Raw genomic sequence first — 16,076 nt, forward strand, 5'->3', positions numbered from 1 at the left:
TGAGGCAGGAGGGTTACTTGAGCGCAGGAGTTCAAGGATACAATGAGCTAAGTTTCCATCACCACATTTCAGCTTGGGTGAGACTTGTCTCCAAAAAAAAAAAAAAAAAACAAATGAAGTTGAACCTTTATCTCACACCATATACAAAAATTAACTCAAAATGGATAAAACAGCTAAATGGAAAAAGCTAAAACTACAAAACTCTTAGAGAAAACATAGAGTTAAATCTGTGACCTTGGATTTGGGAAAAAGAGTCTTAGATATGACACCAAAAGCACAAACAACAAAAGAAAAAAGATACATACGTTGGGCTACATCAAAATTAAAAGCATGTGTGCTTCAAAGGACACTGTTAAAATGAGAAGACACCACAGAATGGGAAAAAATATTTGTAAATCTTATATCTGATACAGGACTTCTATCTAGAACATATAAATAACTTATATACTTAATAATTAAGGAACAAGTAATCCAATTTAAAAACATGGGCAATGGATCTGAATAAACATTTTTCCAAAAAATATATTAAGATGCCCAATATACACATGAAAAGATGCTTGACACCATTTGTTATCAGGAAATCAAGACAATGAGATACCACTTCACACCCACTAAAGTCAAATAGTCTAGATGGCAACAAGCATTAATGAGGATGTGGAGAATTTGAAACCCTGGTACATTGCTGGCAGGAATGTAAAATGATGCGTCTACTTTGGAAAATAGTCTGTCAGCTCTTCAAACTCGTACCTGTAGATTTACCATATGACAGAAAACAATAATTTTTTTTTAAGATTTACCAATGACCCAGCAATTCAACTCCTAGGTGTATACCCAAGGGAAATAAAAAATATGTCTACATAAACATGTATACATGAATATTCATACCAGCACTATTCAACTGGATAGCCACAGGTAAAACTAAATAAAGCAACTGCAAAAATGAAGCAACCTAAATATCCATCAACTGATGAATGGATTAAGAAATCTAGAATATCCATATAGTAGAGTAGTGTTTTCACCTTTGGCCATCAAGGTGAAGTACTGTTGCATGTTACAATGTGGATGAAGCTTAAAAGCATGCTAATTGAAAGAAGCTAGCCTGGGCGTAGTGTGGTAGCTCACACTTGTAATCTGGGAGGCTGAGGTGGGAGAATTACTTTAACTCAGGAGTTCAAGACCAGCTTGGGCAACACAGGAAGACTCCATCTCTACAAAAAGTAAAAAATTAGCCTGGTGTGGTGGCATACACTTGTCCTGCCTACTCAGGAGGCTGAGGTGGGAGGATCACTTGAGCCTAGGAGGTTAAGGCTACAGTGAGCTGTGATTACACCACTATACTCTAGCCTGGGTTGCAGAGCAAGACCCTATCTCAAATTTTTTAAAAGCCAGTCATAAATAAATATTTTTAATTTGAATTTAAATGAAATGTCCAAATAGGCAAATCTGTAGAGACAGAAAACAGATTAATGTTTCCTTAGGGCTGGGAGTGATGATGGGTAGGGTAGTGCAGCTAAAGGTTATGGAGTTTCTTCTTGAGATGATGAAAATGTTTTAAAATTGAGCGGTGATGGTTGGTCACATTTATGAACATACTAAAAACTAAAAACTATAAAATTGCTCACTTTATTTTGTCTATTTATTAATTTTGAGACAAGTTTGCTCTGTCGCCTAGGCAAGAGTTCAGTGGCGCAATTTCTGCTCACTGCAACCTCCACCTCCTAGGTTCAAGCGATTCTCTTGCCTCAGTCTCCTGAGTAGCTGTGATTACAGGTGCACGCCACCACGCCCAGCTAATTTTTTGTGTCTTTAATAGAGACAAGGTTTCACCATGTTGGCCAAGCTGGTCTTGAATTCCTGACCTCAAGTGATCCACCAGCCTCGGCCTCCCAAAGTGCTGGGATTACAGGTGTGAGCCACCATGCCTGACCAAATTGCTCACTTTAAATGGGAAAATTGTATGGTATGTGAATTATATCTCAATAAAGCTGTTTGTTGGGGGGAAAGATCAAGAACTCGGAGCAGTGAATGAAAAAAGATACACCAAGACACATAATTATGAAATTTTAAAATACTGAAAGACAATATTAAAAGCTTCCAGAGAGAGAGAAAGAATAAAGGTCATATATACAGTATGAGGAATTGGAATGACATCAGGTTTTCTACCAGTTCCCTGGAAGACAATGCAGAAATGTCTTAAGAATTCTGAAGTAAACTTATTTTCAACCTAAAGTTCTCCTCCTAATCAAACTATTAATCAAGTGTGAGGGTAGAGTAAAAATAACTTTATCCAGAGTCTCAGAAGTTTCCCTGTCTTGTACAATTTCTCAGAAAACCACAAGAAAATATCCTCTACTGAACACTGATTTTAGGAAGAAAGAGTAAGACATATAGTCTAAGAAATAGGGGTCACAACACAGAACAGGGATAGAAGGATATTTCAGTTGTATATCATAGAGCAAGCAGTCCATATAGGGATATCCCTGACTTCAGTAGGGGTGTTTCTAAGGAATGCAGAAGTGGAGGGGAATGGAACATATATTGAGATAGGTAAAAGGGAAATGCATGGTTCAAGTGTAACGGTATAAGAGAGTGGGTCCTTCATTTTTCATAATAGGAAGTTCATAGACCATACAGAAAAGTGAAAAATCAGAAAATAACAGTATATTAATGTGTCACTTGAAATATGGAGGTAAGGCCAGGCATGATGGCTCACTCTTATAATCCCAGTATTTTGGGAGGCTAAGTCAGATCGTTTATTTCTAGACTAGCCTGTGCAACATAATGAGGCCCTGTCTTTTCAAAAAAAAATGTTTAATTAATTGGGTGTGTTGATGTGCACCTGTAATCCTAGCTACTACTAGGGAAGCTGAGACAGGAGGATCCCTTGATCTCAGGAGTTCAAGGCTATGATCATACCACTGTACTCCAGACTGAGCAATAAAGCAAGACCATGTCTCTAATACAGTTTTTAAAAAGAGAAATATGGAGGTAAATACAAGAAAAAGCATCCAAGGGAATTGAAAGTGATCGCCTCTAAGGAATCAGCCAGCTGCTGTTTTTTATTATAAGCCTTGTAGTCCTATTTGACTTTCAAAATAGGTATGTGTATTCTTTTATTTAAAATTATGTTTAAGAAGAAAAAGAACAGGCTAATGCTGAGAATAGGCTTATTTTATGGCCAAGGAACACAGGCAAATTTTAGCCCTTTTAGTATGTCATAGACAGGTAAATAAATTCAAAGAAATATTAATTTCAAAAAAGGAAAAAGTAGAAAAGTCTTCATAACTTTAAGGGTGTACAAAGCGGGTAATAACAAGCAACTGGAAAAATCTTCACATTTTTAAGAGTGTACAAAGGAGAGAGTATATGTGGCAAATAATACAGTTACATAAAAGACCAAAAAGTAGAGTTTCAAAAAGGAGCAGCTCTCAAACTCCAGGGCTGCAGACGCTGCAGAGTGGCCATGTAGACTGGGAAGTTGTTAGTTTGATTATGGCAGTTAGGAAGCTGTTCTGACCTTTGAGAGAGAGTTACTATAGACTGATGGTTTTCAAGGAGGGGGTGATTCTTCCTCACCCCAGCCCCATGGGACGTTTACAGTATTTGGAGACATTTTTGGGTTGTCACAACTGGGAACATGCTACTGGCATCTGGTAAGTGGAGTACAGGGATCTGAAATGCATAGGATAGTCCCAAAGACAAAGCATTGTCAGACCCAACATGTCAGCAAGGCTGAGACTGAGAAACCGTGCTGTAGACTAAGGAAAGGTGAGGAAAGGAATGTTAATTATCTGCTTGTTCAAAATAACATAGAAGCACCATCTAATTTGAAACTAGTGATTATATACTGTTTTCTTGAGAAATTAAGGGGAAAAGTATAGTAGCTAGCTTGAAAGGAAGCAACATGAAAAGAAATAATAAATAAAATGTGTAGCATAGTACCTGGCATCATGTTCATTAAGAAATCATTAAGTTCACTCATAGGTGCTTATTAAATGCTAATTACTATACAAGAAACAAAAATATATGCGTACTTTGTCCTCAAGGAGCCTATACTTTGAGGAAAAATATGGAATTTATACAAGGACCTCAAATAAAGGTAGAAAGTGAAAATTGCTATCAGAAAACGTACCAACGGCCAGACGCAGTGGCTCACGCCTTTAATCCCAGCACATTGGGAGGCCAAGGTGGGTGGATCACCTGAGGAGTTTGAGACCAGCCTGACCAACATGGTGAAACCCCATCTCTACTAAAAATACAAAAATTAGCCAGGCGTGGTGGTAGGTGCCTGTAATCCCAGCTACTAGGGAGGCTGAGGCAGAAGAATCGCTTGAACCGGGAAGGCAGAGGTTGTAGTGAGACGAGATCACACCATTGTACTCCAGCCTGGGTGACAAGAGCAAAACTCTACTTCAAAAAAAGAAAAAAAAATACCAATGTAGGATTTCAAAAGAAGGAGAATGTGTTTCTTCAAAATTCGGAGTTTATAGTTACTTGCATGCTTATCTTCCTATTAGTTTATAAACTGTAATTTTTTTTTCATTTTTATATTCTACGTAGAACTAGTATCACCATAAGTAGTCCTAAATACACATATTTTTATTTATTGGAAGTGGGTGTATCTGTGAATTTTTTGCAAAATCAATATATAATATTTAACTCATTGAATTATCCTTTTTTTTCCCCTCCCTGTCAGACCATAAATAACACAAGAGTACACGTTGTATTAGCTTAGCCATCTCAGGGTCTTCCAGGACCTAGCACATAATAGGTGACCAATAAATGTTTGTTGAATAAATGAATGAGATCACAATCAGTGTCAGCAGTGTGTTTTTAAATACTGGTAGTTAACATCCCAGAGGAGGGATAGCATAATTGGGAAATATTTATTCAGTAGTCTTCTGTTTAATGTGAGTCTTTGTTTTAACATAGCTCCTTCCGCATTTAGAACTTCAGAAAGTTTCACTAAAGAGAGAATAATTCAACTGAAACTTCTGTTAAAATTCTTCTGCTTTGTTTTCTTCTCTCTGCAGTGCTGAATTATCCCAGGGCAATATCTGGGATGGGCTAGGCTCTCCTCCAGATTCCCCATCTCCTGGGAGTGATGTGTATTGCAGCAGTGAGCTGAATGACCCTCAGTATGACCAGAGTCTTCTGGAGAACTTATTTTATACAGTACCTGTAAGTCATTGAATCTGAAGCACTGGGAATTAAAGAACAAATGTATTAATAATATAAGTAGCTGCAGGCATGATACCACTTGCCAGACAGCTATATATTTTACATACCTTACCTTACTTAATGACAACCTGGAGAAGAAAGTGTTATCTTCATTTTACAAATGTTGAGACAGGCCTAGTAATGTTTGAATATTTTGTCCAAGAACATGTAACAAATAAGTATTAGAGCCAGAATTCAAATTCAAATTTGCCTGAGTCCAAAGCCTATGGTTTAATTAATTTATTATATGGTTTCCTTAGAGCTCTTATAAGGAAGAACTAATGTAGTTATACCCTCAGAACCATCCTTAACGGGTATCTATTAAAAAATATTCCAGGCCGGGCGCGGTGGCTCAAGCCTGTAATCCCAGCACTTTGAGAGGCCGAGGCGGGTGGATCACGAGGTCGAGAGATCGAGACCATCCTGGTCAACATGGTGAAACCCCGTCTCTACTAAAAATACAAAAAAAGTTAGCTGGGCATGGTGGTGCGTGCCTGTAATCCCAGCTACTCAGGAGGCTGAGGCAGGAGAATTGCCTGAACCCAGGAGGCGGAGGTTGCGGTGAGCCGAGATCGCGCCATTGCACTCCAGCCTGGGTAACAAGAGCGAAACTCCGTCTCAAAGAAAAAAAATATATATATATATTCCAAAATACTTCTTTTTTTTTTTTTTTTTTTTTGAGACGGAGTTTCGCTCTTGTTACCCAGGCTGGAGTGCAATGGCGCGATCTCGGCTCACCGCAACCTCCGCCTCCTGGGTTCAGGCAATTCTCCTGCCTCAGCCTCCTGAGTAGCTGGGATTACAGGCACGCACCACCATGCCCAGCTAACTTTTTTTGTATTTTTAGTAGAGACGGGGTTTCACCATGTTGACCAGGATGGTCTCGATCTCTCGACCTCGTGATCCACCCGCCTCGGCCTCCCAAAGTGCTGGGATTACAGGCTTGAGCCACCGCGCCCGGCCCAAAATACTTCTTACTCACAGGAGACAAAACTCTTCTGGCCTATAAGACAGGGATTCTCTTTTCTGGCAGCTCTGGTTTTCTCAAAGTTCTTTTTTATATCAAGCCTCAGGTTCTTTTCATCAGTTTAGTGTCTTCTAGAGTCTATACATAGTAAGTCCAATCCCTGTTCCACAAGTAATTATTTATATGTGTGAAGGTTCATACTCCTGATTTTCCTTTTCTCCGGGTCAAAAAAAGATACTGAAATACAAGCTGGTTTATACCTGCTCAGTAGTAAGACAGTGAGGGCTACCACAGTTTGGAAGAAGCAGGGAAAACTTTTACATGAGATTGTGGAGAAAAAAAATGTAATGAAGAATAAAGGGTTTTAATGGAGACTTGAAAGAGTGTTTTGAGAAGCACAGAAAAGATACAAAATAGGTATAGAAAGAAATGACCTGTGCAGAAAAGCACATTTTTGCACAAGGGATCCAATTGACTAGATGAGAATTTGTGTGGAAAAGGAGCTGATAATGCAGGCTAGCACATGGCACCTAATCTGTGAAAGGCTTTTCATGTTAGATGAAGAATCACCTATCACAAGAGTGTTTTAGGAATCTGAGTCTAACCATACAGGATGGGGCAGGGGGAGACTGAATGGGGAATTAATGAGAAGCAGATAGGAAGCCACTGGGCTAAGGGAAGTATGAGAGAGAATGCCTGAGTTAAAGTAGCAGCAGTGGGACTGGGCAGGAGGAGGTGGGTTAGAAAGACGTTAGGAACTGTTAGGATTTCATGACTTCCCACCTTCACAGTCATCACTGATACTATGCTCCCTATAGGATAAACAGGAAATATTTATTACACATTTATTATTACCCATTTTCTGTGTGCTAGGGACTTTACATCTTATCTGTTATGTATTAAATACTTGTGGTGTTGTTTGTTTTTTGTTTTGTTTTTTTATGGCTGAAACTAATAGAGCAGTAAATACTGTTTTAAATTCATTATTTAATTTTTTTTTTTTTTTTTTTTTTGAGACCAAGTCATGTTCTGTTATCCAGTCTGGAGTGCAGTGGCGTGATCTCAGCTCACCACAGCCTCCACCTTCCAGATTTAAGTGATTCTCCTGCCTCAGCCTCTCAAGTAGCTGGGATTATAAGCCTGTGCCACTGCGTCTGGCTAATTTTTGTATTTTTAGTAGAAATAGATTTTCGCCATGTTGACCAGGCTGGTCTTGAACTCCTGACTTCAAGTGATCCACCCACCTCGGCCTCCCAAAGTGCTGGGATTACAGGCCTGAGCCACCATGCCCAGCCCTATTTTGTTTAATTCTTTTACAGCTGCATGAGATAGTATTATCTTTCTTTTATATAGCATGAAACAAAAGTTTAAAGAGGTTAAGTACAAATAATTAAGTGGCAGAACTGGAATTCTCACCCTAGTCTATTTGACAAAAAGCTTGTATTTTTTTCTACTAGACCACAGTATGTCATCAGCCTTGAGCATGGCATTAGAATCTGACTGTGGCTGACCTGACTTCATCTCCCACTTTTACCCTTTACCCACCGGAGACTCCAGTATAGTCGTGTTCAGCTCTATTTTTTTTTTTTTTTTTTTCCTGTGGAGACAGGGTCTCATTATGTTGCCCAAGTTGGTCTCAAACTCCTGGCTCAAGCAATTCTCCTGCCTTGGTCTCCCAAACAGTTGGGATTACAGGCATGAGCCACTGCACCTGGCCTAAGCTCTTGTATCTCCCTATTTTTTGCTGGTACTAATCCTTCTACTTTGAATGTTGAAATGCCCTTATCCATCTGATAAACTTCATTCTTGAAGATCAACTCATCACGTCTGTGAAGAAATCATCCCAGACTTCTCCAAAAAGAATTTGTTTCCTGAATGCCCACTTATCTTGCACATATTTTTATTATAGCTCTTACCACAGTGTATGATATAGTCCCTTATACACAAGAATGTGTCTTCATTCTTTTATTACCAATACAGCAAAGACCTGACAGATACTGAGTACTCACTCGGTGAATACTTAGTGAATAAATGAATGTATGAATAGCACTGCATAATCCCCCATGCTATTTGAACAAAATAATGTTAGAAAATAATTTGTTGCCTGAAAAAAGTAGTGAACCAACTGGCTATGAGACAGTGGGAAAACCAAGGAGTTACAATGCTCATGTCCTTCCCCAGAGTCAGTGTTTGAGATTTTTAATATTGAATGCATTCATGGCATGATTACCTTGTATTTGGTACCTGAAATTCTTAGCTTTTGAACAACATAGTTTATGTTAACCTTAGTTCTTTTTAGCCCTCAGACCCATCTGGATTTTGATTACCTTGTCAATAACCATTTTTAAAAGCTGCCACTTAAAGTAAAACTTAAAGGTAAAAAGCTTTCTAATTTTTCCTTTTAAACGGTGTATTGCAACAGTGCAGTGCCTCACACCTGTAATCCCAGCAGTTTGGGAGGCCAAGGCGGACAGGATCACTTAAGGTCAGGAGTTCGAGAGCAGCTTGGATAACATGGTGAAACCCTGTTTCTATTAAAAATACAAAAATTAGCCAGGCCTGGTGGTGCATGCTGTAGTCTGAGCTACTTGGGAGGCTGAGGCACAAGAATCACTTGAACCTGGGAGGCAGAAGTTGCAGAGAGCCAAGATCACACCATTGCATTCCAGCCTGGCGAGAGACTGAGATTCCATCTCAAAAAAAAATTAAAAGTTTTATTGCTTCCAAGAAAGACCTTCTTATCATGCTTATTTAAATTAATTTGTCTCCCTATCACAGATCAATACATTATACCCTCTGACATGCAGAAAAAAAGGTAGTTGGAAATGATAGAATTAAAATAGCTTTGGATTGGTATCCTGAATTTATATTAGCAAGCTTTGTATGTTTTTTTAAAAAATGGAACCCAATAACTATAATGCCGTCTCTCTTTATTTTACATTTTGTGATGTAAAGAGCTGATCAGTCAGTTACAGTATTTGCCTTTTCTCAAAATAAAAATGAATGACAGGGGACTTAGCCGTTGGTTCCCTCATTAAGGAAATTTGTGAAATATAGTTAACTGTTCATTTTAGCAAGATTAAAAGCAGAATGAATCATTATAGTATAGAATGGTGAAAAAAAGTAGTCTTTGCCGGGCATGGTCGCTCATGCCTATAATTCCAGCACTTTGGCAGGCTGGGGCGGGCACATCACTTGAGCCCAGGAGTTTGAGACCAGCCTTGGTAACACAGGAAAACTTCATTACTACAAGAAATATAAAAATTAGCCAGGTGTGGTGGTGCATGCCTGTAGTCCCAGCTACTTGGGAGGCTGAAGTAGAAGGACCACAGGAGCCCCAGGGAGGTCAGGGTTGCAGTGAGCTCTGATTGCACCACTGCACTCAACCTGGGCCACACAGTGAGACCCTGTCTCTAAAAATGTAGTCTATCCTTTTCTTTTTCTTAGAAGAGAAGAAAAGAAAGAAAAAAAAAAGTAGTCTATCCAAATAATTAGTGAGGTAACATTATCCAAGTCATTTGGCCTCAAACTGCAGTAGAAATACAGGCTTTGAAGCCCATGGAGATCAAAATCTGGCTTTATAGCTGTGGATCATCAACATGCTGCTAACTTTTTTCAGCTCTGATTTTCTCACTTGTAAAAACTGAGATAAAGAAACCTTGTAGGAATGTGGTGAATATTGGAAATATATATGTACATTTAGCATAATACCAGATGTATAGTCTATAGTCAATAAATAATGGTTGTTATTATTGTTGAGAATTTGAAAGAAGAATCTACCTTCATTTATCTGCTTTGAACTGAACTTGTAGGTTATTTTGTGAACTTCAGATTATTTTTGCATAACCAGGAGAAATGTGGGATTATCTCTCTGGTGTCAGTTCTTTCTTTAAGAGAATGATGTATGTACAGAGAACTTGCTTTCTTTAGATAGATGTTTCATTACTATAATCCCCAAAGCAGTTATCTTTTAGTGTCTATGTTTCTTCTTCCATAGAAATCTGATACCAGCATCAGTGATTTCCTCAGTGAAGAGGATGATATTGTCCCTTCTGAAAATATGAACCAATCAAAAGCTCTTACCAGATCATCTAAGCTTCTGGAGTCAGGTGATCATAAGCTGAAGAAAAGGTCAGCAGGCAAGAGAAATAGGTGAGCTCCTCTGTGACTGTTTATTTAAAGGCAAAAGCAAAGGAATAATAACTTTCACTCGCTCTCCTAAGGTAAAATGACCCATTTGCCCAGCACTATCAGAGTGATTAAGTTACAATAACTCAGTAAACATTGTAAGTCTTAAAAATGTAATAATCCAAAAAGATGGGTAAATTTTTTTTCCATAGGTTTTGGGCAACTGGTGGTATTTGGTTACCTGAGTAAATTGTTTAGTGGTGATTTCTGAGATTTTAGTGCACCCAGCACCCAAGCAATATACACCATATATAATTTGTAGTCTTTTATCCCTCACCTTCTTTCCACTGTTATCCTCAGTTTCCAAAGTCTGTTGTATCATTCTTATGCCTTTGTATCCTCATAGCTTAGCTTCCACTTATGAGTGAGAACATATGATGTTTGGTTTTCAATTCCTGAGTTACTTCACTTAGAAAAATGGTTTCAGATGCCATCCAGGTTGCTGCAAATGCCATTATTTTTTTTTTGTGACTGAGTAGCATTCCATATATATATATATATATATATATATCTCACAATTTCTTTATTCACTTGTCAATTGATGGGCATTTGGGCTGGTTCCGTATTTTTGCAATTGTGAATTGTGCTGCTATAAACGTGTGTACAAGTATGTTTTTCATATAATGACTTCTTTTCCTCTGGGTAGATACCTAAAACTACCATGGGATTGCTAGATAGTTCTGCTAGATAGTTCTGCTTTTAATTATTTAAGGAATGTTGGCTGGCCGCGGTGGCTAATGCCTGTAATCATAGCACTCTGGGAGGCCAAGGTCAAAGATCGAGACCATCCTGGCCAACATGGTGAAACCCTGTCTCTACTAAAAAATACAAAAATTAGCTGGGCATGGTGACACATGCCTGTAGTCCCAGCTACTTGGGAGGCTGAGGCAGGAGAATTGCTTGAACCTGGGAGGTGGAGGTTGCAGTAAGCCAAGATTGCACCACTGCACTCCAGCCTGGCGCCTGGCAACGGAAAGAGACTCTGTCTCAAAGAAAGAAAAAAAGGAATGTCCACACTGTTTTCCATAGTAGTTGTACTGGTTTACATTCTCACCAGCAGTATAAAAGTGTTCCCTTTTCACCACATCCCCACCAACATTCATTATTTTTTAATGTTTATATTATGGCCATTCTTGCAAGAGTACAGTGCTGTTGCATTGTGGTTTTGGTTTGCATTTCCCTCATCATTATTGATGTTGAGCATGTTTTCATGCATTTGTGGGCCATTTGTATATCTTCTTTTGGGAATTGTCTATTCATGTCCTTAGCCCACTTTTTGATGGGATTGTTTGATTTTTTCTTGCTAATTTGTTTGCGTTCCTTGTAGATTCTGGATATTAGTCCTTTGTCAGATGTATAGATTGTGAAGATTTTCTTCCATTCTGTGTGTTGTCTGTTTACTCTGCTGACTGTTTCTTTTGCTGTGCAGAAGCTTTTTAGTTTAATTAAGTCTCATCTATTTATCTTTGTTTTTGTTGCATTTGCTTTTGGGTTCTTGGTCATGAAATCTTTGTCTAAGCCAATGTCTAGAAGGGTTTTTCCAATATTATCTTCTAGAATTGTTATAGTTTTCAGGTCTTAGATTTAAGTCCTTGATCCACCTTGAGTTGGTTTTTATATGAGGTGAAAGATGGACATCCAGTTTCATTCTTCTACATGTGGCTTGCTAATTATCCCAGCACCATTTGTTGAATAGGGTGTCCTTTCCCCACTTTATGTTTTTGTTTGCTTTGTTGAAGATCAGTTGGCTATAAATATTTGGCTTTATTTCTGGATTCTCTATTCTATTCCATTGGTCTATGTGTCTATTTTTATACCAATACCATGCTGTTTTGGTGACCATGTCCTTAACAGTATAGTTTGAAGTCAGATAATGTGATGCCTCCAGATTGGTTGTTTTTGCTTAGTCTTGCTTTAGCCATGTGGGCTCTTTTTTGGTTCCATATGAATTTTAAGATTTTTTTTTTCTAGTTCTGTGAAGGATGATGGGGGTATTTTGATGGGAATTGCATTGAAATTGTAGATTGCTTTTGGCAGTATGGTCATTTTCACAATATTGATTCTACCAAGATGGATACAATTGAAATGGTTAAGGAAGAAAGCAGAATTCTAGGTTGTATGTGTAACTGATCACAACTATGTAGAAAATATGCCTAAGGAAAGCAAATGAAAAGGAATACACAGAAGTGACAATAGTAGTTACATTAGGATAGTGAGTAACTGAAATGAGGTCTGTGTCCCTTCTAGAAAAAACTAAATTTATAGTATCAGTTTCTGCACTTGTGTGGAAATAAACCTTTATGTATTGTATATATGTATATGTGTGTGTATATGTATATATGTGTTGTGTGTGTGTGTGTGTGTGTGTAAAATGTGTGTGTATACATATATTAAATATATATATATTAAAAAAAAAAAATATATATATATATATATATATATATATGGTCTTTCTAAATATTTTTTTCACCTGGGAGCATAGATTCAAGTTACCCTGAATATACGCTCTCACACCTTTAGATTATAAAATTATTTTTACATCTTTTGAGATTCCTTGCACTGTAGGACCAGAATTCTGATAATTAAAGCTGTTTCCAATCCTCGATAACTTGTGAATCAAGATACTTGGCTGGGCACGGCAGTTCACACCTGTAATTGCAGCACTTTGGGAGGCTGAGGCAGGAGGTTTGCTTGAGTCCAGGAGTTCAAGACCAGCCTGGCAACATAGTGATATCTCATCTCTACGAAAAATACAAAAATTAACCTGGTGTTATGGCCCATGCTTATGGTTCCAGCTACTTGGGAAGTTGAGGTGGGAGATCATTTGAGCCCAGGAGGCCAAGCTGCAGTGAGCCATGATTGTGCCACTGCACTCCAGCCTGAGTGACACAGCAAGACACTGTGTCAAAAATAAAAAATAAAAACTTGCTGCCCTCCTGCTTTCCTCATCTTGCCTATGCAAACTAGATTGTTTCATGTAACCATATGCCTCACTGCTTGTATGAACTTCTTTCAGAAATTTGGTTGAACAACAGATGCTCTCAGAAACTCCAGAAGATGCCCAAGTGATGACATTAAGTGTGGATAGACTGGCCCTTCTGGGTAGAACACATTCAGTCAGAATCATCATCGAAACCATGGGAGTTCCTCCCGATAGTCCTCAGATGGTCCCTGGCAAAAAAAACTATGCTGGTCCACCACCTAAGCTGACTACAACAAAAAAGCGGTATGTCTCTAACATGAGAAAGCTAAATTTGACATTTTTGAAAAGTGTCTGATGATGATAATCAATAATTGTATAACACTATGATTTTGAATGTGTTTTCATACTCCTCATTTAATCTACAGAAATATATTGAATCCTTGCTGGGTCCCAAGAACTATGTAAGTAAGTATGGGACTAAAGAAAATTAACATGCATACTCTATTCTTAACATATCTTACATTAGCAGGAGAGACAAACATTTAAATGACTATCTATAACATAAGGCTTTAGGGGCTAAAATAGATGTTTTATATCAAAAGTGCTATGAGAACACAAGAACAGGAGCCTTTGATTTTGTCTGACAGGATTGGTAGAAGGCTTTGAAGAAGAGGTAGGACCTTTAAGTACTAGAGGTCCTGAAACTAGGACCTTCAAATGTATGTTGGATTTATGAGACAGAAGTAACATTTATTATTTGATTAGTTTCTAATCACCATTTTTGTTTTTCTTTTTAGCACTTTCTTTGTAGAGTATCACTTTCCTGTGGGCTTTTCCGAAAGTAGATTGGGAAAGACGGCTTTGATCACTGAGGTTGTTCGACTCGCCTCCAGTAAAATTACAGATGGAAGTAAGAGACACAGTGGTTTTCTGCTTCTTAGACATTCTGACTTTAGAAGAATTTTTGAATTCCTGATTACTTATTTGACTTTCCTTTTTTTTTTTTTTTTTTTTGAGATGGAGTCTCGCTCTTTTGCACAGGCTGGAGTGCAGTGGTGCCATCTTAGCCTCCTGAGTAGCTGGGATTACAGGCACCTGCCACCACGCCCAGCTAATTTTTGTATTTTTTTAGTAGAGAAAGGGTTTCACCATGTTGGCCAGCCTGGTCTTGAACTCCTGACTTCAGGTGATCCGCCTGCCTCAGCCTTCCAAAGTGCTGGGATTACAGGCATAAGCCATCATGCCTGGTCTCATTTGACTTTTATACTATGGTAAAAATCTTAGAGTTAGAACTTTGAAGTGAATCAACTGGAATTTCTTTATTTAATAACTGAGTAAACTGGCCCAGTGATAACATGACTATTCTAATGTAAGGCAGCAGGTCAGTAGTAACATAACTGAAACTAGAACTCAAAAATTCTTATGCTTAAATCATTTCCTTTCAACTGTCACCATTTTCTTCTTTTAAAACAGCTTTAACAAGACATAATTTATATACTGTACAATTTACTCATTTAAAGTATACAATTTTTAATACATTTGCAAGGCTGTACAACCATCACCACAATCTAATTTTAGAACATTTTCATCTTCCCTAAAAGAAACTGCATACTTACTAACATTCACTTCCCATTTCCCTCTTCCCTTAGCCCTAAGCAACTACTAATCTTCTCTCTGTCTCTATCAGTTTGTCCATCCTGGATGTCTCATATAAAAGGAATCATGCAACTTGTGATTTTTGTGAATGCTGTCTTTGATTTACCACAAGATTTTTAAGTTTCATGTTGTAGTATATATCAGTACTTTATTCCTTTCTATGGCTAAGTGATACTCCGTTGCATAGATATACAGTACTACAGTTCATTTAGCCTTTCCTCAGTTGACAGACATTTGGGTTGTTTCCAGTTTTAGCAATTTTGCATAATGCTGCTATGTGAACGTTTGTGTACATGGTTTTGTATGGACCATGTGCTTTTATTTCCCTTGGGTATAATCTAACAGTAGAATTGCTGGGTCATATGGTAACTCTATGTTTTAACTTTTTTTAGAACTGCCAGACTGTTCTCAACAGTAGGTGCACCATTTTCCCACTATCAATGTATGAAGGTTCTGATTTGTCTATATCCTCGTGAACACTTGTTACTTTCCATTCTTTTTTATTCTGGCCCTCCTGGTGGATGTGAAGTGACATCACATTGATTTTAATTTGCATTTTCCTGATGGCCAGTCATGTTGAGCATCTTTTCATATGCTTATTGGCCATTTACATATCTTTTTCGGAGAAATGTCTATTCAGATCCTTTGTTGTTTTTCAAATCGGGGTTTTGTTTTTAGTTTCTGTTTTTTGAGACAGAGTCTTTTTCTGTTGCCAGGTGCCAGGCTGGAGTGCAGTGGCACGATCTCAGTTTACTCCAACCTCCACCTCCTGAGTTCAAGCAGTTCTCCTGCCTCAGCCTCCCAAGTAGCTGGGACTACAGGCGCACACCACCACGCCCAGCTAATTTTTGTATTTTTTAGTAGAGACAGGGTTTCACCATGTTGGCCAAGATGGTCTCAATCTCTTGACCTCGTGATCCACCTGCCTCAGCCTCCCAAAGTGCTGGGATTACAGGCATGAGCCACCGCGCCGAGCCACAAATCAGGTTTTTTATTATTGAGTTATAAGAGTTATTTGCATATCCTAGATACAAGCCCCTTATCAGATCTATGGTTTGCGAATATTTTCTCCCATTCTGTGGGTTGTCCTTTCACTTTCTGATGTTATTGTTTACAGCACAA

The 16,076-nt window shown here is 38.3% G+C and overlaps 1 protein-coding gene across 8 annotated transcripts in view; it reads left to right on the top strand.

Annotated features, from left to right (window-relative positions):
• The window catches only part of C2CD3 (C2 domain containing 3 centriole elongation regulator), a 161,352-nt gene that overhangs the window by 38,997 nt on the left and 106,279 nt on the right, over positions 1–16,076 (top strand). For all 8 annotated transcript variants that reach the window (XM_039471508.2, XM_074400942.1, XM_074400940.1 and 5 more), the window contains 4 exons: positions 5,034–5,181; positions 10,185–10,339; positions 13,392–13,601; positions 14,096–14,208. In XM_039471508.2, the coding sequence (XP_039327442.1) occupies positions 5,034–5,181; positions 10,185–10,339; positions 13,392–13,601; positions 14,096–14,208 (626 nt within the window). The remainder of the gene's footprint in view (positions 1–5,033; positions 5,182–10,184; positions 10,340–13,391; positions 13,602–14,095; positions 14,209–16,076) is intronic.

This window comes from Saimiri boliviensis, chromosome 6, assembly GCF_048565385.1.
Source record: "Saimiri boliviensis isolate mSaiBol1 chromosome 6, mSaiBol1.pri, whole genome shotgun sequence".
NCBI lineage: Eukaryota > Metazoa > Chordata > Mammalia > Primates > Cebidae > Saimiri > Saimiri boliviensis.